Source organism: Antechinus flavipes, chromosome 2, assembly GCF_016432865.1.
Source record: "Antechinus flavipes isolate AdamAnt ecotype Samford, QLD, Australia chromosome 2, AdamAnt_v2, whole genome shotgun sequence".
NCBI lineage: Eukaryota > Metazoa > Chordata > Mammalia > Dasyuromorphia > Dasyuridae > Antechinus > Antechinus flavipes.
In genome coordinates, this window is record NC_067399.1 from 203,683,784 (window position 1) to 203,707,455 (window position 23,672).

At 29.9% G+C, this 23,672-nt stretch overlaps 1 protein-coding gene across 5 annotated transcripts in view; it reads right to left on the bottom strand.

The window, feature by feature from the left end:
* Positions 1-23,672, bottom strand: part of KIDINS220 (kinase D interacting substrate 220) — a 176,562-nt gene that overhangs the window by 20,640 nt on the left and 132,250 nt on the right. For 3 of the 5 annotated variants that reach the window (XM_051976080.1, XM_051976081.1, XM_051976077.1), the window contains exons 25-27: positions 22,670-22,783; positions 21,819-21,875; positions 2,435-2,560 (exon numbers count right to left, since the gene is read on the bottom strand). In XM_051976080.1, the coding sequence (XP_051832040.1) occupies positions 2,435-2,560; positions 21,819-21,875; positions 22,670-22,783 (297 nt within the window). The remainder of the gene's footprint in view (positions 1-2,434; positions 2,561-21,818; positions 21,876-22,669; positions 22,784-23,672) is intronic. The other 2 variants (XM_051976078.1, XM_051976079.1) reach the window with 2 other exon arrangements.

Genomic DNA, 23,672 nt, shown 5'->3' on the forward strand with positions numbered 1-23,672 from the left:
TTTTCAAATATTGATACAACTGACTACTAAGATCCCTTCCAACTCTGAAGCTCTGTTATTCTGACACCTTCCTACCTGTAAACATGTCCTTGTCATGTGAATGGAAACCAATTTGGGGTTTTTTGGTATAATTATAATCATCAGGATTCTTAATTCATTAATTTTATAGTAATTAAATACACATAAATGTTTGTTTGTTTTGGTTGGGTTTTTTTGCTAAGGCAATTGGGGTTAAGTGAGTTGTTCAGGATCATACAGAAAACACATAAATGTTTGTGAATCCCTATTGAAATCTAACTCCTCAACAGAAATAATTTTCTAGCACTAAAAGTTTAAAAAGTAGTAAGACATACAAGGGAAAGAAAGGTAGTAGCGAGTATCACCAACTTGACCATCAATTCCTCTTAGATTCTAAAGAAGACAGCCCAGGACCCTGGTTTCCAGCCCAGCTCCTGAAATCATCATTCAGGAAAGTAAAGCTGTGGGAAAGGGCTTATCCCTCTCCACTAACTTGCACCATCAAGGTAGGAAATCTAGCCTATGTGAACAGCAAAGAACTATGAAGGAGAATGGAGAAAGCATGTGCCAGGGAAGTCATACCAACCCCTGCGTCAACCACCACCTCTAACAGCTACGCTGCAGCTTCTGACTCCTTAGTAATCACAGTCACAGCAGACACAGGAAAAAAAGTTCTTACCAAGTCCTTGGCACTGTTCAACAGAAACACATCTATACAGATGTGGCCAGTGAAATAGCATTAAAGAAAATGCATCATTCTAATTTTTTCATTCCACTCTAAACTCCACAGGACTTTTCTATTCAACTTGCAGTTTAAATCTCTTTTATGTGTTCTCTCTTCCATTAAATATGAACATCCTAAAAGCTGAGATTGTTTCCACATTTCTATTTGTGCATCCCCCAACATTTACCAAAGTATTTTGTGTACATAAAGCACTTAATACATATCTTTTATTTCATTCATTCATTTATTCATGAATAAGGGACAAGTTTATTTCATGATTCCTAAAATGTAGTAAGAAGTGATAAGGTTCATCTCATTTCTATAACAGTTAAATTATATCTCCCTTTTAAATGATACATTACTTCGTTGAAAGGTTTTGAAAAGGAGGCATCGATCCTTTAAACATAAAAAAGTCTGTATTGGAGTCCTGACTATAACTTTAAAAAAAAAAAAAAAAACAGCAAAATTTCTTAACAAGTCAATTAAATGCTAATTTTAAATTGTTTTTATTAAGGTTCTAGATTCAAAGATCAGGGGAATAGTTTAGTGGAAGAAACATACTCTCTTCTGATTAGAAAAGAACCATTTACCTTATAACTTTTTCCAAAAAGGCAGTTTCTGTCTTTAAACAAAGACAAACTGAAAGAGCTAAAGTAAGCACCTGCTAGCACAGTTAAAAAAATAAAAAATAAAAAAGCCCACGCTACCAAAACATTTTCATTTAAAATTGGCAACTGAACAAAGACCAAAGATTTTAACAGATGGTAGTACACAAATTTTAACAAATAGGAAGTAAACAAAATTCATTCCATACTCAGAGTTGAAGAGTTTTGGCTAAACCAGAGACCAACTAAGGCCAATTATCAAAACAGAGAAAAGAGTCAGGAAATAGGAATGAATAGCTGAAGACTGAAGAGAAGGTCCATTATGTATTTCTATCTCTCTAATATTTTTCTCTGGTTCTAAACTAAAATTCTTTTTAAATATTACAATGATATTTGTGATTACCTGTCTCATGAGTTGTTGCGCCAAAAAACTTATGATTTCATGATCAATTTCCTAGGGTAAACTAGGATGATTTTGAAAGGCCAGGTTTACAGCCTGTTTCTTGAACTTATACTTAAATGCTTTCTAATCCAATAGAATCTAACAAGAGCTTATGATTCAGCAGAGGAATACTCATTCTTCACTAACATTGATAATTTTTTAAGGAAAATACTCTTGATTACAAAAACATAACTTGCTACAAAATGTGTTTAATCAAAGTGAAGTCTTGTCTACTCAAATGCTATTTGACTTCGCAAGTTCTAAAAGTCATTTATTAGTAGCTAATCAAATTATAGGTATACTAACTAGAAGGATATATAATTTTTTTCATAGTAACTGTGCCAACCCCAAACTATAAAGTAATATTATACTTTGATGAGGTTCTGCATTGAAAATAGCGCTAAAAATCTAAGTGGTAACACCATTTGACTATAATAATAGTTTCTTAAAATGCTTTTTAGATATACTCATTTTACACATTAATGGGAAAAAATGAAAACTTGAGATAATGAGGATAAAACTACATTTAGCTTTTGAGGGAATACACTTTAAGAGGTTGAATTCATTGCCTTTGCCATCTTTACACAACCCCATTTTCTCTAATCTTATTCAAGTATTAGTATAGCATATAAATACATACATCACCTTTTTTATTGTTGCACAGTACTGAGGTATCATGCTCTGGTCCAAACCCTCTATTTGTTTCAGTTTCTCACACACAGAATCCACATTCATTGAGTTCAATGTCACTGTCTGTCCTGACGCTGTTCCCTGGGAGAAGGGAAGAAATATACATTTACAATATTTTTAAAATATTTTATAGATACAAACTCTTGTGGTACAGGTGTGCGTAAAATTTCATGGTTTAAAGATATAAAATAACACAATTAACATTAAATTCAATAATTTAAGGAATTATAAGAAGGAGTGGTCCAAAATCACTTGTACTTATTAAATGTAAGAGAAATATTACATACGCCATAGTACAAAATTATTTTAAAATACTGGATTGCCAATGTGACATCTCATTATGGAAAAGCTACAATTTCATTCAAATCATAAATTTCTAAAAAAAAAAAAAAAAAAAAAGAAAATAGAAGGCTAGGGTAATGAAACAAGCCCAATAGAACAAGTGTTTCCTGAATATTCTTTAATCAAGAGCAAGAAAAAAGGAGATAAATTTTGGGAAAAAAGAGAAGTAAGGAAAAATGTATAAAAGGAGATAAAATACATAGAGAATTGAAGTGTCTATGAACACCAAAAGAAAAAATAACCTTCAAATGCAATTATTTATGTATTTCTTCCCCAGTACTACTATAATGCACCCTATGGAATGCCTTATCAAAAATAAAAAGCAAATATAAAAATCCTAAAGATTTTTGGTATCTAATGTATTTTAAGTAAATTATTTGCTGATAAAAATTATGATAGAATTTTAAATTTTCTTTGAAATAATACATGCAGTTTATCATGAAAAAAGTAAATTTATATTTTAGTTATATCATAAGTTGAAGATATCTTATTCAAAAATTTTAAACCTATTATTTACAAGGCAAAAAATAAGAATATTTTTATAACATTTATTTTATATCAAGGGCAAGTTAGTATAGAGTGATATACTGTCTTTTTCTCTGTCTCTCTCAAATATTTTGGTTCAGTATAGGGATAGGAACCACTATAAGAAAAATAAATTATGTCTTTAGTCATTGTACTTACCATTATAAATATCAGATGGCTGAAGGAACTTGATATATAACACACTTAGTAGAAATAAAGACCGTCCTAGTAGATCATTTAAGAAACCCTCTTCCAAATAAAAATTACGTGATTTGAATAACAAAGGATATAGTAGCCTCCAAGACTACTGCAGAATGTTGTCAAATGTTAGAAACTAACATGGCACTGAACTCTAGTTAAAACATATAACATATTTGTATATAGGTGTGTACCACCTCATTCCACACACACATACTTGTAAACACATTATTATGTTTGTGTTTATGTATGAACATGTTTAGAGTGATAAAATCATATAAATGGCACTTAAATAACCACCTCATAAACTTCAGCAAACTGACAATCATATCGAGGCAACTATTATACAGACCATACTGCAGGCAAAAATATTCATTTATTTGAAAATATATAATCACAAAGAAAACTCACAGATGCAAAATATATCATAATACACTAGAAAAGCAGGAATCAAGTACTTTAGAAAAATAAAAATTATCAGTACTTCTGCAACAAATTTGTAAGTATTATTTATTCTCTTTTTGGTATTTTAACTATATAATATCACTAAATAGCAAATAAATCCTAAAAGAATTATATTTCTTTTTTTAAAAACACTCTTGTGTATGATATCATCATAAAGATTTTTTAGGGGGAATATCAGTTAAAAGGAAATAAAGACATACTGAATCAGATCATACTTCTAAAATTGTCTTATTCATATAAATATTAGACTTAGCTAAATTCTTTAAGTTCAATTTTAAAACCAATAATCATCACACTATAATTTGTAACAAATACTACAAAATCCAATTGAATTTCAGGTACTTTCAGAGAAATAATATATGCAGGCTACTACTTACATAAAAGGTAAGAAAATATTCAAAGAATATAAATTTGAGTTGTTCTAATCTTTCAACACTAGGAAAAAAATGTCTCCATATAACAAGTAGTACTCAAAATAAATTCACTAGTGAACAATAGCAGATAGTTAAGTGTAAAGGAGCAAAATGCTTATTATTAAGTAAATGAATTTTAAAGACACAAAAAGTCAATTACAAATGAAGAATTAGGGCAGCTAGATGGCACATTAGACAGAGCACCAGTCCTTTAAGTCAGGAGGACCTGAGTTCAAATCCAATCTCAGACACTTAAGAGTTACTAGCTCTGTGACCCTGGGCAAGTCATTTAATCCCAATTGACTTGTAAAAAAAATTAAGAAAAAAAAAAAAAGATGAAGAGCTTACTAACTCTAAAAATCCTCAGAGAGTAATGTAGATCCATCTAAGCCCCAGCTTAGGCAAGTACTAGGCAAGTACAAGCTTGGTTCAAAAGAAAATTTTAGGCAGTGATAAATACTTAAAATGTAATTTAACAGGTACAAGAAGAATTCTTAGAGATGATTAGTCCAATTCCTTTAATTTAGGTAGGTGAATGTTTAAACCACCAATAGAAAGTAACTGTGTATCCTTAAAAAGATTTTGTAATGTGTGAATATTCCATGAATTCCCTCAAAGACTATAATTACATGAAAGATGTAATGGGCTATTAGTAGGTTCTAATTACATTAAAAGAAGTAGTTTCCCTAAATAAACAATAACTTGTTCATTTAAATAGTCATTAAGTTTTATATTTAGATAAACTTCCTATTACTCAGTAAGTTCACAAATTTCATGGATATTTTAACATATAAAATTTTACATTACTATAGATACTATGTACTCTGATATATTTATTCTTTTCTTAGAACTATAGTTGAATGTTTATAAAAATTCATTCTAGACAACTTTTAATAACAAAGCACAAAATGTATTTTAGTAATCTGTCCAAATTTCATAGTCTTCAAAGGCTAAGAAAAATGTAATCTTTATTTTTAAAAAATGAACAGATTGATACTAGGTCCAGAATTATATCCAGGCCAATACCATATAATAACTTTTTCATTTGATTTGTATAAGAAGAAAAAGAATTCTAGGATATCATATAGCTATTTTTAAAATATAAGCTTCTACAATGTAGCCCTTTATTTTTTGATACTTTTTTTCTACATTTTTATGCACTGTTATTTCCTGGTTCTTGAATCTTAACTTCTCCTTTATCACTTTCAGTAGATTTTCACTGGTATTTCATCAGTTAACAGTGAAGGTCTCACAAACGTGTCTTAGGATATCATATCTTCTGCATGTATACTATGTGATCTCAACTTTCATGGTTTTCATTTGAATTTCTATGTATATGGTTTTCTCCAGGCCTAACCTTTCAGACTTCCAGCCTCACATTTCCAACTACCTTTCAGGCATCTCAAATTGGGTGTTCATAGACATTTTAAACTCAACATGTCTAAACTGAATTATCCCCTCATCCCCAAGCACGTAGTCAGAACTTTACAATTATCTCATTTGATGCAAACAAAAACCACAAGAGACAAGTGTCTTATTAGCCCTATTTTACAGATGAAGAAACAAGCAAACAAAGGTTAAATGACTTGCCCAGATATTAAATATCTGAGATTACATTTGAATCAGGTCTTGCTGACTCTAAACCCAGTTAGTTATTGTCCCATACAAATTAGGGAAATCAAGAGAACTTCAGAACAATTAGATATGCTAACTCTCTAGAGAATACTGATTGGGAATGGAAAGAAGTATATCTATTTATGTGTGTGCATTTGTGAAGATCTGCATAGCACTTACACAAAAACTGACCATGTACTAAGGAATATTCATCAACAAATGCAGAAAAGCAGAAATATTAAATGCAGGTTTTTTTCTGACCACAATGCAACAAAATTGCATTCAATGAAGGGTTTTTGAGCCACAGGGTAATTAATAACTGGGAACTAAATAATCTAATCCTAAAGAATGAATAGGGGAAAAAATAGAATAAATGGTTAAAAGAACAAATCATAGAAACAATTTAAAATTTCAATAAATGACAATGAAAAATAATGTAAGAAAATCTGTGGGATGCAGCCCAAATAATACTTAAAGATAATTTATATCTTTAAATGCTTACAGAATAGAACGTCTGCAAATTACCTATGCAAATAAATTAGGAATTTAAATTTCCTAACAAAAATATTTCCAGAATTCCTGAAAATCAAAGGAAAAATTAATGAAATTTAACATAAAAAAATCATTTGACTAATAAAATAAAACTGGTAGTTTTTTTTTAATAAAATAGAAAAACCATTGGCTAATTTAAAAAAACACCAAATAATCAGTATTAAAAAATGAAAAAAGATGAATTCATGACCAATGAAGAAGAAATGAAAACAAATTTTAGAGGTTTTTTAATCCTGTTATATGCCTAAGTAAAACTGACAGTGTGAATTAAATATGAATATTTACAAAATATCAATTACGCCAGATAAACAGAAAAGGAAATAGAATACTTAAATAACTATACTTAAGAAGAGAAAGTGAGAACTGAGTGTGGACCACATACATAGCATTCTCACTCTGTTGTTATTTGCATTTTGTTTTCTTTCACAGTTTTTTTCCTTCCTTCTTGATCTGATTTTTTTTTGTGTGTAGCAAGAAAACTGTATAAATATGTATACATATATTAGATTTAACATATATTGAACTACCTGCCATCTAAAAGGGAGGGGTAGGGGAAGGAAGGGAAATTTTGGAACAAAAGGTTTTGCAAGGGTCAATGTTGAAAATTGCCCATGCATATGTTTTGTAAATAAAAAGCTTTAATAAAAAAATAAAAATAAAAAAGAGAAACTGAATAATATGAAAATTAGCTCCCTAAAAAAATTGAACAGATTATTTAAAGGTGAATTCTACCAAACATTTAAAGAATGAGTAATTTCATTATTATATAAAATATTTGAAAAAGTAGAAAAAGGAGACTTGGATTCTGGAAGGCTGTGAAGAAGTTATGAAGCTTGAGAGGTTTGAAAAGGTCTTTGTAAAGTCTAATGAGTAGAAACTGGAAACAGGAAAGACTTAGAAAAACAGTACCTTGCTGAGGTAGATATATGGATGATGAATCATTAAGCAAGTAGAGTAATGGAGCAACATTGAGAAGAAAACAATGAACATCTAGAGAAAGTAGAGTCACTCTGATTTGGTGCTCCTGAAATATGCATTCAATCGAGACTGAAAATGGATGAAATCCATGGCCTCATTTATCTAAGGTTAGCTGCATTCTCTGCTCTGCCATGCTGAGTATGAACAGAAACTTGATTTGGCAAAACAGCTTCTATCTACAGCATCATGAATGAAATTGGCTATTCATCTCTTCAGCTATATTGAGAATGGAACAAGGAATTGATTCAGAGTGCCCCTCTGAGAGAGGGAAAGAAAATTTACCTTGGTAAGGGAGCTAGAAACATATGATCTTTGATTAATTGCTCATTATAGCCTTGCCACAGTTTCATTAAATAAGGCTAAGTTTGTTCAAACAACTGCACACTTTATTCTGATCAACAATCATTCTTCATTTACTTGGCTTTTGTTGTGCAGTTAGATCAAATTCTTTTTTTCCCCTCTGCTATTAAAGATTCCTTAATTTATTTAATATTTTTCTCCCAATAACATATCATAACAATTTTTAACATTTCTTTTTAAATTTTCAATTCTGAATTCTTTCCCAGCCTCTTTCATATTTGATATTGGCTACATATGTGCAAAAATGAAAAACAATTCCATATTAGTCATGTTGTAAAAGAAAACACAAACACAAAGGAAAATAAGAAAAAGAAAATATGCTTTGAATTGCATTCAGTCCCCATCAGCTCTTTCTCTGCAAATAGGTAATATTTTTCATCATAAGTTCTTCTGAATTGTCTTGGATCATTATACCGCAAAATATAGCTAGGTCATTCACAGTTGGTAATCATATAACATTACTATTACTTTACACTGTTCTTCTGGTTCTGCTCATTCATTTTATATCAATTCAAGTAAATCTTTTCAGGCTTTTCTGAAATCATCCTGCTCATCATTTCTTATGCCACAACTTATTCAGATACCCAATTGATGGTTATCTCCTCAATTTCTAATTCTCTGCCACCACTAAAAGAATTGTCACAAATATTTGTGTATACATAGGCAATTTTCCTTTTTGTTTTTTATCTCTTTGGGATACAAATCTAGCAAGCAACAGCACTGCTGAGTATATGCATGGTTTTATAGCCCTTTGAACATACTGCCAAATTGCTCTCCAGAATGACTGAATCATTTCACAGATCTACAATGCAACAGTTTCTCAACTTTTCCCTCCAACATTTATCATTTTCCTTTTCTGTCATATTAATCAATCTGTTTTAATATTTATATGGGGAGAGTGAAGCCAAGATGGCAGAATGAGGCAGGAACTTGCCTGAGCACTCTAAAAAACTTTAAACACCTCAAAACAACTTCTGGAGCAGTAGAATTAACAAAACGACAGGTTGAAACCATTTTTCCACAACCAGATAACGTGGAAGGTAAACAGGAAAGGTCTATATCACTGAAGTGAAAGTGGAGCATGGTACAGCCCAAGCGAGTGGGGAAGAAAGCCCTTCACTTGATATAAGACAGCAGCGAGACCCCAACCCCCTTGACCCCCAGTGCAAGCCTGCACCAAAGCCTAGTACCAACAGACAAGCCAGCAGTGTACCCCACCCCAGTGAGCCAGTACAGGCCCTTGGGAATTTTAATAGTGAGAGGTATCCATGTATAACATTTTTACAGGACCAACATATGCATGTGTGTGTGTGTGTATACACACACATATATACACACACATATACATGCTTATTTAGATATATAAATATATCTGTGTGTCTATGTATATGTTCATGCATGCACATAAATGCATACTGCACACATACAGTATATAACTATATAAATTTATACATGCATTCAAACATGTACTACCTATCTATACATATATGCACTGTATATCAGTATGTACTACCAGCAGCAGTGACTCCCAGAGTTCTCAGCCTACAAATAGTAAAAGGGAGAGAAAACTGATCAGAAGGAGATTACAGGGGGCACTCTGCTGACCTTGAGTGTAGGACTCTGTTGCGTTGTCCAAATGAGTATCTAAGTCACAAAACCAAGTATAGTTTCAAGGTGAGAAGGAGCACTAATACACTAGAGTGTGCAGCCACAGTTGAATGGGAATCCTGGTCACAGTTTCAGGGCAGAAAAATGTACTTGTGTGTTAGAGTTCAAATGTTGGAGTTAGTTCTTCTCAAAGGCACAGCCGGTTTAGAGGCTTGGAGCCCTTCGGATGTCTCCAAATCCAAAGGTTCTGTCCTTCAGCCTCTGCCTCTGCCTTCTTCTGCCTCCAACAGAGATGGAAGATCTCTCTTATCTCCTTCTGGGGGGCCCAGCCACCAATTTGCCGCGGAGAGAGGGCTTCTGGCGTAGCTCCACTGAAGTCCGTCAAAAGTGTTCTCTGCAGCAGAGTCGTTTCTCTCGAGTCTAGCGCGATCAGCCAGCCAAGAGGAAAAAATGTATTCTGGAATGGCTGTCTCGCCTTATATGTGAACCTTCTGAGAGAATGGGATTATGGGTTTTCTCCCATAGTGCTCTCTGGCCCAAAGAGCTTTAAGGTGTGGACTTTGAGTAAAGGTGGGAACACAAGCCTTGTCTTGATTAGTTCTACTTAGTACCTTGTTTCAGGTTCTGGCCAAAACAACTTCTTGTAAGATTAGATCAACTCTAATTACTTAGCAGTTAGTAAGGATTCCAACACTTGTGAGTCACTCATAGTCCAGAGCATAGGCTGGAGAGAAATGACTATATATCTCCTTAGATTATAACACCTTAGAAGATTTGAAAACTTATAGGGCTCCAGAACTAACTCTGAAAGGAGCAACACAAAAATGTGAAACTAGGTATAGTACTTCCCACCACCCTAGGGCTGGTCTAAACTAAAAGTCAAGAAATAAGCTGGAAAAATAAGCAACAAAACAAAATACAACAACCAGGAAAAAACCCAACCACAGAAAATTATAATGTTGATGGGGAAGATCAAATCACAATCTCAGAAAAGGACAATACTGTCAAAATAACTACATGTAGAGTCTCAAAGAAAAATATGAATTGGTGTCAGATCCAAAAAGAACTCCTGAAAGAGTTCAAAAAGGATTTTAAAAAACAAGAAAGGAAGAAGAAAAATTGGGAAGAGAATCATGAAAAAAGAGTCAACAGTTTCGTAAAGTAAGCACACCCACACATACACACTACAGAGAAATGGAAAAAGATGTACCAAAGAAAACAACTCCTTAAAAAGTGGAACTAGCCAAATGAAAAAGAAGTAGAAAAATTCACTGAAGAAAATAATTTCTTAAAAATAGAATTGAGCTGACAAGTGGTCAAAGGATATGAACAGACAATTTTCAGATGAAGAAACTGAAACTATTACTAGCCACATGAAAAAATGCTCTAAGTCATTATTAATAAGAGAAATACAAATTGAGACAATTCTGAGATACTACTATACAACTCTCAGATTGTCTAGGAGGATAGGAAAAGATATATAATGCTGAATGGTGGAGGGAATGTGGGAAAACAGGGACACTGATACATTGTTGGTGGAATTGTGAACACATCCAGCCATTCTGGAGAGCAATTTGGAACTATGCTAAAAAGTTATCAGACTGTGCTTACCCTTTGATCCAGCAGTGTTTCTACTGGGCTTATGTCCCAAAGAGATATTTAAAAAGGGAAAGGGACTGTATGTGCCAAAATGTTTGTGGCAGCCTTCTTTGTAGTGGCAAGAAACTAGAAACTGAATGGATGCCCATCAATTGGAGAATGGTTGGGTAAATTGTGGTATATGAATATTATGGAACATTATTGTTCTGTAAGAAATGACCAGCAGGAAGATTTCAGAAAGGCCTGGAGAGACTTACATGAACATCATTTGAGTGAAATGAACAGGATCAGGATATCATTATATACCTCAACAATGATACTATATGATGATCAATTCTGATGAACATGGCCACCTCCAGCAATGAGATGAACCAAATCAATTCCATTCATTCAATGATGGATAAAACCAGCAAAACCCAGTGAATGAACATTGGAAAATGAGTGTGAACCACTACATTGCATTTCCAATCTCTCTGTTTTTTTTTTTCCATCAAAGTTACAGGGAAGTTACCCCAAAATTAACCATATATTAAGGTATAAAAACTTCACAAATCAAATACAGAATAGCAGAAATATTCAATGCATCCTTTTTAGATCATAAGATAAAAATTACATTCAAGAAAGAGCCATGAAAAAATTAAATAATCTAATAATAAAGAACAAGTGGGTTAAATAACAAATCATAGAAACAACATAGAATTCCATTAAAAAGAATAACAACAGTGATACAACATACTGAAATTTATAGGATTCAGTCAAAACAGTACTTAAGGGAAATTTATCTCTCTAAATGTTTATAAAAATAAAATAGAGAAAGAGCAGGTAAAAGAATTGGCATGCAACTAAAATACTTAGGAAAAAAAATTTTAAATTCCCAATTAAACACCAAACTGGAAATCCTGGAAATCAAAGGAGATATGAATAAAACTGAAAGCAAAAAGCCCACTGAATTAATAAACAAAACTAAGAGTTGGCTTTATATATTAAAAAAAAAACACAATAAAATAAACCATGAGTTAATGTGATTTTTAAAAAGAAGGGAAAAAAAAAAAACAAATTACCAGTATCAAAATTAAAGCAATTAGTAGGAGTTATTTTACTCAATTCAATACTAAGAAATCTGACAATCAAATTGAAATAGATGAATAGTTACAAAACTATAAATGCTCAAATTAACAACAGGAAAGAGAATGCTAAAATAAGTGCATAGTAAAAAAGAAACTAACAAGTTATTAATGAACTCTCTAAGGAAAAAAATCCCTAAGACCAGATGGGTTCACAAATGAATTCTATCCAAAGTTTAAAGAGTATTTAATTCTAATAATATATAAACTATATAAATAAATAAAGAAAATAAAGAAGTCCTACCAAATTCTTTTTTAAACATTAAAAACTATTTGAATTAAAAATTTTTGCTAAGTCACAGGACAGAAAATAAAACCGCAAAAATTATCAGCATTTCTATATATTACTAACTATACCAAAAGCAAGAGATAGAAAGAGAAATTTAAAATAACTATAGACAATATAAAATACTTGGAAATCTACATGCCAAGACAAACCCAGGAACAAGTCAAACACCATTACAAAACACGCTAAAATCAGATCTAAACAATTGCAAAAATATTAGTTTCTCATGGGTAGTATGTTTCAAATTTTTTTTTAAAGTCAATTCTATCTAAATTAACTTACTTATTCAGTGCCATACCAATCAAACAATCAAAAAAATTATTTTACAGAACTAGGAAAAATATCAAAATTCATCTAGAAGGATAAAAGGCTGAGAATATCAAGGGAATTAATCAGAAAAAAGAAATGTGAAGGAAGTTGATCTAGGAACACCAGATATCAAGATGTATTATAAAGAAGTGACATCAAAACAATATGAAAATGGCTAAGAAATAGAGTGGTACATCTGTAGAGTAGACCAGATACACTATTCCCAGTAGTAAAAAAAAAAAAAAAAAGACTTCAGTAATCCAGCATTTCATAAACCCAAAGATCCAAGCTTTTGAGATAAGAACTCACTAATCTGACAAAAACTGCTTGAAAAACTATAAAATCAGTTTGGTAGAAACTAGGTATAGATCAGCATTTTACAGTATTTACCAAGATAAAAGTGTAAATGGATACATTATTTATATATAAAAGAAGATCCCATGGACAATTTAGGTGAGCATGGAACAGTTTACCTTTCAGATTTATGGATTAGACAAGAATTTATGACTAAACAAGAGATAGAGTGGATCAGAGGATATAAAATGGATCATTTTGACTATGCTAAGTTGTACAAACAAAACACATGCAGCCAAGAATGGAAGGAAGGCAAAAAGATGGCAGAAAAGATTTTTACATTGTCTCTAACAAAGGCCTCATTTCTGAAATATATAGAGAAATGAATCAAATTTATAAGAATACAAGTCATTCTCCACTTGATAAGTGGTCAAATGATATGAATAGGCAGTTTTCAAATAAAGAAATCAAAACCAACTATAGTCATATGAAAAAATGCTCTAAATCACTACTGATTGAAGAAATGCAAGTTAAAACAACACTGAAGGAAAGAGGAAGGGAGAGAGAGGGAGGGAAAGGAGAGGAGAAAAAGAGAGAAAGGGAAGGGGTGGAGAGGGAGAGAAAGGGAGAAAGAGAGAAAGAAAGAAAAAGAGAAAAGAGAGAGAGAGAATTTTATATCAAATTTGCACAAAAATATTTATAGCAGCTTTTATGGTGGTGCCAAAGAATTAGGAATTCAGGAATTGAGGGGGGCAGTCAATCAATTGGAGAATGGCTGAATAAATTATTACATATGATTGTAATAGAATACTATTGTGCTATAAAAAAATGATGAGCAGGCAGATTTCAGAAAAACCTTGAAAGACTTACATGAACGGATTCAAAGTGAAGTAAGCAGAACTAGGAAAACATTGTAACAATATTATACAATGAAGAATTGTGAACGATTTAGCTATTTTCAACAATACAATGATTCAAGAAAAAAACAAAGGACTTAAAAGGAAAAATGCCAAAGTACCTCCAGAGAAAGTAACAATGGAGTCTGATTGCAGATCAAAGTACACTGGTTTTCACTTTCTATTGTTTTATTTCTCTGTATTTTCTCTTACAACAATAATGTAATATGGAAATATGTTTTGCATGACTGCACAAATATAACCTACATCAAACTGCTTATTATCTCAGGGTAGAAAATGGGAAGGGAGGGTAAGTAATTTGGAACACACAAAAAATATTTCTTAATGTCAAATATTATTTTAAAATACATTTAGGAAAAACAAAATATTATTCAAAACCTATTCATATAAAACACTGCAATGGATAAAAATCTTGCAGATTGAAGTGTTCTTGTTTTAAATTATTTATAACATCTTGAGATATCTTTATGCTACTTGAAAACATTTTCTTAAATATAAATTAACTATAAAATTACAAAGTGACATTGAAATATTTTGAAAAAAAATTCTGCAAAGCAATTTATAACTATGTCTGAAAGGTTACTAAATTGTGTAATATTCTTAATCCAACAATACCATTATAGTGCCTATAACTCAAAAGAGATTAAAGACATAAAGGACTCACATGAACAAAATATTTTTAGCAGTTCTTTGTTGCAGAAAAAAATTAGAAACAAAACGCCAATCAACTGAGAAATAGCTGAATTAAACATGATCATGAATATAATGGAATTATGGAACATAGTTCCACTGTGTCATAGAAATAATGAAGGGGATTGTTTCTGTAATTTTAGAGAAACTTAAGAAGCCTTGTATGAACTGATATTGAGTCAAGTAAGTAGAACCAGGAACAGTGTATACAATCATAACAATTCTTTGAAAGCAACTTTGAAAGATTTAAGAACTCTATTCAATGTAATCATTAACCATAATTCCAAAAATGTGATGATAAAACATGCTATCCCATTATTGACAGAAAAGGGATTTTAAGAGTACAGAATAAGGCATATTTATCAAACATGGCTTAATGCAAGAAACTTGTTTCGCTTAATCATTCACATTTATTGTAATGGTTTTGTTTCCCTTTTTTTCTTTGTTTTTCAGTTGAGGAAAAGGTAATGAGTTGGAGAGAGAAAAGAAAGATTTTTATTAAAAGAAAACAATAAAACTAAATTAAAAAAAAAAACCGGCAAAGATGATCCCCAGTCTCAGCTAATCATTCACTTCATATTAATACTTTTTCAGATAAGCAGCAACCTTTAAGTAACATAAAAATATTTTTAAAAAGGAAGAATCTTTAAAAATAATAAAAAATAAAAAGGAAGATAATATTAAGAACTCACATTATTACCTTATTTTGACTGCTTAAGAAAAAAAAATCTTTTAAGAAATTTTAAAAACTACTAACACCATGACTCTGAACAACTCATATGATGTATTCAAAATTTATCCATATGAACAAATAAAAATTCTGCTTATTTAAAATTTATTAATGAGATATATGTGATTTTGGGATTAATTGAAGCACTATCTTTTAATTGCAAGGTCCTTTCCAGAACAATAATCAGAGATTGCAATTATCCTGAAATAGATCTTGAAAAAAAAAAAATAACCTATCAGAGCAGGGAAAAAAACCAATCTGAATTCAAATCCTACCCTCAAAACTTTAGTAGCTGTTTACTAACAAAGGGCAGGTCATTTAATTTCTTAGTATCTCAGTTTCCTTTTCTGTATTACCTACCTCACAGGGTTGTTAAATAAGAAAATATTTTTGTAAACTTTTAAGGTATTGTTAAATGTTGTCATTTGTGGATAACTTAAGAAATGAAAAAGAATTATCAAAATGCCAATAATCCTAGCTAATTTCATTTCCCCCCCAGTGAATGTTTCAATTATTTCCACATTAAAAATATTTAAATGTATTATTTCATAGTGAATACATAAATTATTTTAATGGGAATACTGAAAGTTAGCTGGATTCTCATTTTAAGTCAACATGCTTTAATGGCAAAGAGCAAATTACTTAATATTTAACATTAAGCACAAAAAATTAGCATGTTGGAATTGTTAAAAATGTAAACTTCAAAGAGCTGCACACAAACTTGAATTGTTATTTATAAAATTAGAACCTACTTTCTTTTAAAGGATACAGTATGTTTTAACACTATAAAATTACTTTGGAAATGGTTTATTTTGTGTCAAAACATGTTTTGACAGAATATTAGCATTATTTTCTCTAATAAATATACTTAGAAATCGCTAGCCAGAAATTTATGCCATGCAAAAAGCTAAAAGCAGTTTTTCAAACTAAAGAAAATGTATCAAAATGAGCATTAGATTATTATCAGCCCAGCATGAAAGTGCCAAGGATAGCTTCTAAACAATTCTAATGAAGTAACTGAATGAGAATTCACAGAAAGTTGCTGTACCTGTCTCTGTTTGTTAAACCCAGATTTACACTGCTTTAAGAAAGGAATAAAACAAAATGAAAGATATATTAAGATGAAAACATCAAACATAACATATAATACTGTAACTAATATAGATAGTAGCACTTGTTTATTTTATTTAAAAAAAAAACAGAATCTTAACTCTATAACAATATATTATGGGATATCATTATTAGATATAAAATATTGATAAATACTAGTTTTAAACATTTTGTATGATGTGAAATTCAGATGTAATCTGTCTATGACATTTTACAATTTGCCCATTATTAAATGAAATTCCCAAATTATAGTTTGAAATTTAAAAAGAACATTTCCCTAATTTGAGAAATTACAGTTGAGAGTAATTTTGTTTTTAAAAATTTCTTTCTAACAACAAACAAAACATAAAAAATTATGTAACTCGAGTAAACATTACATAGCACAAAGCATGTCCAGGAATCTATTTTAAAGAAAGTACTCTGTTTACAATATGTTTGCAGAATATGAAGAATAACCCCAAATCACGACATTTTAAGGTAAAACCTTCATTGCATGCAGTAAGAAACTAAAATTGATTGTGAGAAGAATTAATATGCTATATTTGATGTTTTTAGGGTAATGTAGATTTTAAAAATTAATTCTAATTAAAAGCATGCAACCATTACTATTATCAAATCTTACAGGAATTAGATGCTCTAAACTAAATTTGTATTTCTGTTACTATATCAAGTTATTTGACAACACTAACTCATTAAAGCTGATTTATTACATCTTTGAAGTATGGTTTTTACTAACTTCATACTCAGTTCTTTAAATTACACAAAATGGTTGTGAATACAACTGATCTGGACACTTGAAGAATATCTGAAGCAGAGTATTTTTTTATAAGGAACCAATTTAATAAAAAAAAGAACACTTGCACTAATAACATATGAAAATTTGATTTTGCTATTTCAAATCAAAATCATAGCTACAAATGAAATAACTGGCAGAGAACCCCAATGATGGGTTTTATTTAACACTACATTTATAGAGTTTGTTTTCAAAACAATCATTTGAAAATCACTGAACTTTTACAAAACTGCAGTAAAATTAATTTTATCACAAATTTTTGATAGTTACACCACCTTAGGCATTGAAACCAATATATGTATGTATGTATATGTTTGTGTGTATGTATATGTGTGTGTTTATACATATATATGTCTGTGCGTATATATATGTATGTATATGTAAGTGTGTGGACACACACACATTCTTATATATCTCTATGTACTCAAAATCTTTCCATTAAAATGTTCTAGTGAAAATAGTTAAGGATTATAGCTTGATTTCCCCCCCCTAAATTCTAGGTTTTATTATAATACAAAGACTCTTAAGTAAAGGATAAATTACTTTTTTTAAAAGTTAACCTTAAAAAGACAAAAAAAAAAAAAAAATAACTTTGTTGATTCTAACCAAACTTTAAAAAAATATGGGGAGGATTATTCCTTGAAGACTTTTTGAATCATTTTCATTTTTCAAGGTGACTTACAAACTGACAAGAACTGTTGAGTAGTAATAGCTAACAAGAGCAGCTGCACTGATCAAGCATTTTAAACAGTTCTGTATACACCTTATTCCTTACCCTTGGCATCTTTATTGTTCTTGTCTTGGGCTCCTCGTAAGCAGAGACAGTAAAAAGTATGGTTGGGTATTAAGTATGAAAGTTCTTTTAAAAGTCATAGGAATATAAATTCCTTAACTTAAGTCATTTCATACTTAAGCCAACTTATTTGAATATCTAATTAAATATTCATTTATCTCTATTCCAGATTAAACTAATTTATGAAATAAAAGCATACATATTTTCCTTTCTAGCCAAGCTTAACAATTTTTTGAAAAATATTCTGAAATTCCTTTTATTACTGTTGTAAAGAGCTGGTAACTGTTTTATAGATTTGGTTACAATTAGAAAGTAATGTTGATATCTGGTAAAGTGCGAAAAAGGCACTGACAATAAATATAATGTCTTCATAACATTATTTTCTGGTGCCCTTTATTTGGTCTGACAGAAAATAGCTTTGCTTTTAAATGACTTATCAATTAATAAAAAAAACTAGAGGAGTTCTTTAATTTTAAAAATTCTGTGAGAGAAGTACCATTATCATTATCAACAAAAAGTATTTACTGAAAACCCACTTGAATGATTTGAGTGGGCAGCTTAAAAAAATTTATGGAATAATTCTCAATGTGGACTTCACTTTACACAAGAAAATTTACTACAAAGAAAACTACACTGGGAATTGTTCTTTAAGAAACAAGGACCATCTAAATTACTAATTAATTATTACTAAATTAATTAATCTTTGAATGTCAATAACATATTAGCTTCAGTAAAATGAGTAAGTTTTTAAATGTACCACAATTGATCCATGACAAATACAAAATTGCTATGCATGAAATGTAGAAAATCTAGAGGAAGATCTACATTAGATAGAGTGGATTCTGTGGAGGATCTATGAAAGAAAGGGTGACAAGTATTGTATCTGATAAGCTGGCATCGTTAGATTGAATCTGTACTAAAGAATGGAATGCCTGGAGAAGTGCACTGAAATATGTACCATTTTCTGGTACCTAGAAAAGTATACTATACTATATATATAGTAATATACCATACTATAATGGGTAGTCATTACCAGACTTCAGAGTAATAAATTCTTTAGTTGTAGAATCTCTTAAAGCCCATACACTAAGTCACAGGAGGGTTGAAATATTCACCAGACTAAGTTCCCACATCTATGATATCTACTAAAGAAAGGTAATCATTGAGGGTAGGAGCCATGGCAATTTAAATTATTATATCCTGAAACTTAGTAATGTATTTTGCAAAAAGCAAGTGGTTAAAAACATTTGTTGCTAATTGTGAACAATATATACAAGCCCACTTTATAGAACTTGGGATATAATTTTAGTATTTAAATGAATATAAGGCTTTAGAATTAATTTATTTTTATTTTTCTCACTGTTTTTTCTTTTAATCTTTAATCAGAAACACATTTAACACTTTTTCCTATGAAAAATATAATTTAAAATACTCCATTTTTGACCTGATTTTCATCAAGAATTAAGTGTAATGAAGTGTTGATATTTTAAAAATACTGTTAATTAAAATATCAGTATTTTAAAGTGCTTATGTTTTGTTTTGGTTAGAAGATCCCCAAAATAATCCTTTTAGATTTCTCTTCATCCACTACTAAGTTAATTTGCAAGAAGTTGCACTGTCTTTTCTTATTTTTACTAATTCTCTAGTCTATAAAATCAGTATCATATGCTACTGTAGTTGTTAGTTTTTTTTTTTAAAGCAATGTATTCATATATTAGGCATGTGACAAAATTGTCTTTTAATAGTTTAAATACCAAAATAACATAGCATATTTGCTAAAAATAGGTAGAAATATATACATTTTATATATACATATATATGAATCAATTCTTATTTTTATTTTTTTAAACATTTCACTTAAATTATATTTTCTACTATCAAAAAGGAAATTTGAAGATTTTTCTGAATGGAAGATTACAGAATAATTCTACAGATTTGTTTAGTAATTAAAGTTTTTATACATTATTTAGAGAAGAATGTAAACTAATTTAGCATATTCAAATTACTACAATTCTTAAGCTAGTCACAGTAAAGGCATAGTCTATCCAACAGTATTAATAGTTATGAAGAAATTTTATATTAGGTGACTCAATCTTTATAGGAAAAATCAGACTTATTAGAACAGTGTATAAGCACACATAACAAATAATGCCATTAGTAAGCAGACAGATATTAAAAGAAAGACTACTATGACTTTAGTTTGAGTTATCACCAACTGACAAAATAATTGGACTAATGATATTATACCTAAATACTGAGACATTACACTGAAATTTGGTTATGATGCATTCATGATTTTATTAAGTAACACTGATCAGAATATTATGAGAATATACTTCTGTCTAGTTTTCATAAACATTTCACAAAATTTTTTAGCACAAAGAATAAAATTTGTAAGCATGAATATATGTAATGAAGAACTCTAAGTAAAAGCTATTATGGTATAGTGTCAGTTGATGTATGAATGAAAAACTCTAGACATTTCAATAGAATTGTAGGCTACTGTATTCATCATTTGTGGCTAATTGAAAAAACTTGAACATTTCTCCTTAGATGCTAATGATTTTAGAAGAATTTACACTCTGAATAGATGTACAAAAAAATTTTCATCTTTTTTTCATTAATAAAAATTTTAATCTTAATGTTGACCTTAAAGCATATCAAGTTCACAAGTATATAAGAATTCATGATACAATTCACTAAACTGGTTCCTATAAACTGTCCCATATTTTAAGAGAGCTTTAGAATCTAAACTAATTATAGTGTTTAATAATGCACTACACTATTAAATAAAAGTGAATGTACACAGAATGAAACTGAATTCAAAAGAACTCTGAATTTTATTTAATGTACATATTGCTTATTTTGAAGCTCTTATGCTGAACTAATGTCTTACTAAAACATAAGATCACAAGAAAAATCTTACATTAAAATCTCTTGCAACAGAAAACAATTCACATTTTAAGATGTTAGCTAAAAGTGACTATTGTTACTTTATAACAAGATAACCTTGTGTTTCTAACAAGAAATTTATTTTACTTTATACAGTTTTTGGGTTATTGTAGAAAAGAAAGTAATATGACATAAGTATAAATTGTAGATGTAGATCTAAATAGGACTTACTGAATGTGATTCCAATTTTAACACTGTGTTCTTGAAAGATTATTTCAGATATTTTAAAGCAAAACTTCCATCTATATTGCACTAACTACAACAACATGATAGTAATAAAGTGTAGTAATAAAGGCTAGAGTAAAATGCTAAATCATAATGTAGTTATAAAAGATTTAGTTCTAAAAAATTAGGAATATACAAAAGCACAACAAATCAGTGATGAACTTACTAATGAAAACTGCAAAAATAAATAATAAATAATAAAAGTGGAAAATACATTTTATGATCATTCAAGAATGAGAAAGAAGAGAAACAAAGGACTTAAAGGGGTCAATAAACACACTAGTTCTTAAATTTATTTAAAAAAACTACACTTATTAGTGTTTAGCTATACTATGCTAGTTGCCCATCACAAAACAAATGCAGTGTTAGTGAACTGCTAAAATTGCAATTAACATGAAATCATTACTGTTGAAAAGCAATGAAATGCTAGAGTTCCACACCACATGACTACTCAGTTATTACCATTGAGGAGTCTGTGGGTGAAGAAAGCCCTTCAGCAGCATCCTCCTTGATAACTTCCTAACAACACAACAAAACAATACAATATGGGTGAATCAATTAAGGGTTGAACCAAAATATGACAATGAATGAAAATGGTGTTGAAGATAATATTAAGTAAACATTTCATAGATGTAACTAAGTAAAAAAAAAACTTCCAATAACTTTTTCTGGCAGAAATATATTAGAATTTAAAAGGCAAGTCAATTAATTTTTCTGAGTTGTAAATCTTTTTTTAAAAAATTTAGTTAAGGGGGCTTAAAAAGATATATAATGATAGTTTTTCCCTTTTAAAATTATTTGAATTTGAATAAAACATAATTAGTATAAAGGACTAGAAATAAAGTATGTTTAAATACAAAATGTATTCTGTTTCAATTTTGTTTTCTTGTAATATTTTGAAAATAAGTTTAACTAATTTGCTTCATAAAATGGTTTAGGTCTTTCAAGACTTTTCATTTTAACCATAAGTACTTTTAGATATTTTAGATTCATATTCACTAAAAATCAAATGAGAATTCATATGGTAATGTTCATTTAAAAAATATAGGAACATCATACTACACTATTATAAAATGGAAGACTATGACTATAAACAAGCTAAGATTCACTAACAACGAAAGTTATTTTCCTTCTATAAATACCAATTAAATGTAAACAAAATACATTTTGCATTAGCAATAGCTTAGTAATTCTTAAGAGATATCTGTTAAATAATTTATACTATTTGTACTGAAAGGAAATTACCAGATTTATTTTTTAAGGCCATCTATATGTAGGTAGATCAATATTTTCATTACCCTTCACATACTTACTAGGCCACTGTTCTGATCTCTGGAAAAATTCGTTTTTATAGATGGACGTGGGATGAGATGTTGAAAACTGCCAGGGTAATACCTTGGCGGGTAAACATATGGGACAAAGAATGGCTATGGAAAGAAACATGTAACAAAAAAGGGGGATAAACAATTACAGAAATCAAATTATATTATGATCAAAAGAAACATCAATCCAACAAAAACCAATTCCTCTTAAGTCTTACATATAAACAAAAAATAACCCTAAAAAAGCTTTGCTTACTTTGCATAGATAATATTATATTAAAAATAAATTCAGAAAAGTGGAATTATAACTTTTTTTGTCTTATCAACAGAAAAGATGTTATATATTTTTTAAAAACCTAGTTTGGTTTCTTTTTGCTACCAGTAAACAAAATACATAATACAACCACCTCTGATTCACAACTGAACAGTCATTCTATATAAACGATGTTACCAGAAGGGATCTATTTTATTAGCTATTCTATGCTTTAAAAAAAAAAAAAAAACCTCAGCTATGTTATGCCCCATGGCAGTAACCTGAAGGGCAGCATTATATCAAGATTTAGGATTACTTTTTAATAAATCAGTCTGTTATTTTAAAGATGTAACATACTGCTCATCTAAAATTTTATGATATATTTTAATTAGCTAAATAGAAATTCTGTTTTAAAATTCCCACTAGTTATAGTAGATATACATGAAAATGCCTAAATCTTAATTCTATTAAGTTTCTGGAACCTATCTAGTTGTTTTGTTTTGTTTTGTTTTTTAGTCCCAATAGTATTATTCTGTTTTCATTATCCAAGCCAACAGATCATTCCTCACAAAAATGGGTCAACAACACTGTAATTTTGAGAAAACAAGAGCCATCAATATTAGTAACTACTCAGCCTAGTATTTTACATTACTTTTCTCTCACTATTTTCACTTTACAAGATGTTTTTGAATCTCAAACTTTGAAGTAACATTTAAATATCAATTGACACAATCTGCTAAA